This window comes from Penaeus japonicus, unplaced genomic scaffold (assembly GCF_977035675.1).
Source record: "Penaeus japonicus unplaced genomic scaffold, GWHDUDI00000001_assembly GWHDUDI00000027, whole genome shotgun sequence".
NCBI classification, from domain to species: Eukaryota; Metazoa; Arthropoda; class Malacostraca; order Decapoda; family Penaeidae; genus Penaeus; species Penaeus japonicus.
In genome coordinates, this window is record NW_028234429.1 from 4,238,980 (window position 1) to 4,241,479 (window position 2,500).

At 38.2% G+C, this 2,500-nt stretch overlaps 1 protein-coding gene across 1 annotated transcript in view; it reads right to left on the reverse strand.

Annotated features, from left to right (window-relative positions):
* The window catches only part of LOC122262531 (glycerophosphocholine cholinephosphodiesterase ENPP6), a 10,028-nt gene that overhangs the window by 383 nt on the left and 7,145 nt on the right, over positions 1–2,500 (reverse strand). Inside the window, exons 8-11 of the mRNA XM_086552999.1 lie at positions 1,938–2,098; positions 1,031–1,151; positions 764–892; positions 1–566 (exon numbers count right to left, since the gene is read on the reverse strand). The exon at positions 1–566 is cut by the window's left edge and continues 383 nt beyond it. Of these exons, the coding sequence (XP_086409125.1) occupies positions 1–566; positions 764–892; positions 1,031–1,151; positions 1,938–2,098 (977 nt within the window). The remainder of the gene's footprint in view (positions 567–763; positions 893–1,030; positions 1,152–1,937; positions 2,099–2,500) is intronic.

Below are 2,500 nucleotides of genomic sequence, written 5' to 3' on the forward strand. Positions count from 1 at the left end.
AGAAGCCACTTGCAAACAGGACCCTCCACTGGTTGAATCTGCATACGGCTGACTTTGATCTTGTTTATGCATATGATCGTGATCATGTTCATCCGTAACATCATTCATGTGGTCATGATCGTGGTCATGATCGTGGTCATGATCGTGGTCGTGGTCATGATCGTGGTCATGATCGTGGTCGTGGTCATGATCGTGGTCATGATCGTGGTCGTGACCATCCTGTCCCGTATGTTCATGATCATGATCACCCATATCATCGTGAGAATGGCCATGATCACCCATATTATCATGGGAATGGTCATGATTACCCATATTATCATGGGAATGGTCATGATCACCCACATGATCATGAGAATGGTCATGATCACCCATATGATCATGAGATTGGCCATCATTGTTCATATGATCATGCCCATCATGTGATACTAATGTGCTCTGAACAAAGGCATCCTGAACATGGCTCCATGTGCCATTATGTGGTTGTGGAGTCAGCCCCAGCACATGGGTCAGCACCTGATACACGTCAACAATGTGGATTGGTTCAATAACTTGACCCTTCTGGAAGGCTGAAACAAGGACAAAATTATGAGTCATTTCCGAAAGTTAAACAAAATGATAATATACATTTTCCTGGAGGGAAACTCTCAGTTAGACTTGTCTAAACATTACTTTCTCAAAGAACTTTATGGTACTGCAATTTTCTATTGAATTAAGATATTTCTCGGGCATAAAATAAGATAAGATGGCACGTGTTCTTGCTTACCTGGGCCTTTTGCAAAGAAGATCCCCTTCATGTCCTGAACGTCTGGGTCGTAGCCGTGGGCACCATAGTATACAAAGTCAGAACGGGCAGGTAATTGCTTGTCAGACTTTGATGACATCACAAAGTTTCCTAGGCAGGAGAGACATTTCAGCATTAGTGGTGTATCAATTCATTTATTATAGCTGTCGTATCTTATCTGCTTACATAATCTACAATAAGCAACATTGCAGGTTTTACTTGTCACAATATCATTTCCACATTCCTTACCTTTTTCAGCTGTTAACACAATCTCATGGACATATTTATTGTTCTTGTAATGATACTTCTCTGGAATATCATTATGTTTATATACATTCACTCCATCCATCTTCATCAGACTTTCATATACCTGTCAAGAATAAGTAATGCTATATGAATTTCTAATTTGCATGCCTTCCTATTATCATTAGTTGTGTTGTGAGGCTGCCAACACTAGGATTATAAACTTTAAATCTCTCTCAGTGCATAAACAAAATAAATGTATGATGTGATTATCATTGTAAAGTCTTAGCCTTCATTCACAATAGACTCAAAAAAGAAAAAAGAAAAGAAAAGAAAAAGAAAATTAAAAGCATTAATATTTGCATTTTGAAATCTACAAACACAGACATAAGAACTCTATACAAGTGTGAGCATCGTGTTAAAGTTTTTCATGAACTGCCAACCTTTAGTACCCAACTCTTGACTTCTAGAAGCATTCTCCAACATATCTCAAACTCTCCTACCGTAGTAAAAAAATATATATATACATACATATGAATCAAAACAGCTAGTCCAAAACCTAACCAACAACGAAGAATCCTCAGGACTAGATTCACCACAAACTAGTATTCACAAGAAAGGTCCATGAAATGTACAGGATTTAGATGATACCTACATGTTGGCAGTTGTATTACTATGACAGTTTTTGATAAATAAGATGGAACAACTTCACATGTACTTCTGTTACCAAAACTAAACCAATTATGTGAAGGAAAATCATTCTAAAATAAAAATGAAAAATTTAGTTCTCATTGTCTACTTACCCAGCTCACAAACTGGTCAACAATAAATTTGGTTACAGTGAAACTTACTCAAAAATGGTAATAAAAAAAAATAAAAAAACTATTTAAAAAAAAAGGAAAAAGCTATTTACCTGCTGAACATTATTCGGAGAAACTTTGATGTTCATGAGAGCTCCTTTGTCAGCAATGTTCTCCACAAGGTTTGGGTCAAGGTAGTCATCGATCTCATGGCGCCTGATGTTGCCGGGGGCTGTGTCCGTCATGCCGTGGTCGCTCACTATCACAATGTTCACTGCAAGGGAGAGGAGGAGGGCTTTCTTGTAATTTGGTTTTCTATTTGTGCTTTCTTTTCTTCTTGACGGTAATGGTGGTGGAGGAAATGGGATGATTTATGATTGATGGTGGTGATGGTGGTGGTGATGGTGGTGGTGGTGGTGATGGTAGTAGTGGTGGTGGTGGTGGTGGTGGTGGTGGTGGTGGTGATGATTGATGATTGATGATGATGATGATGATGATGATGATGATGATGATGATGATGATGATGATGATGATGATGACGATGACGGTGACGATGCTGATGCTGATGACAATGATGATGATGATGACAACAGTGATGGTGACAATGATGATGAAAACAAGTAACATATTCTATCAAAACAAGAGGTAATACAAGCAGTAGCAGTGTTTGATAAAA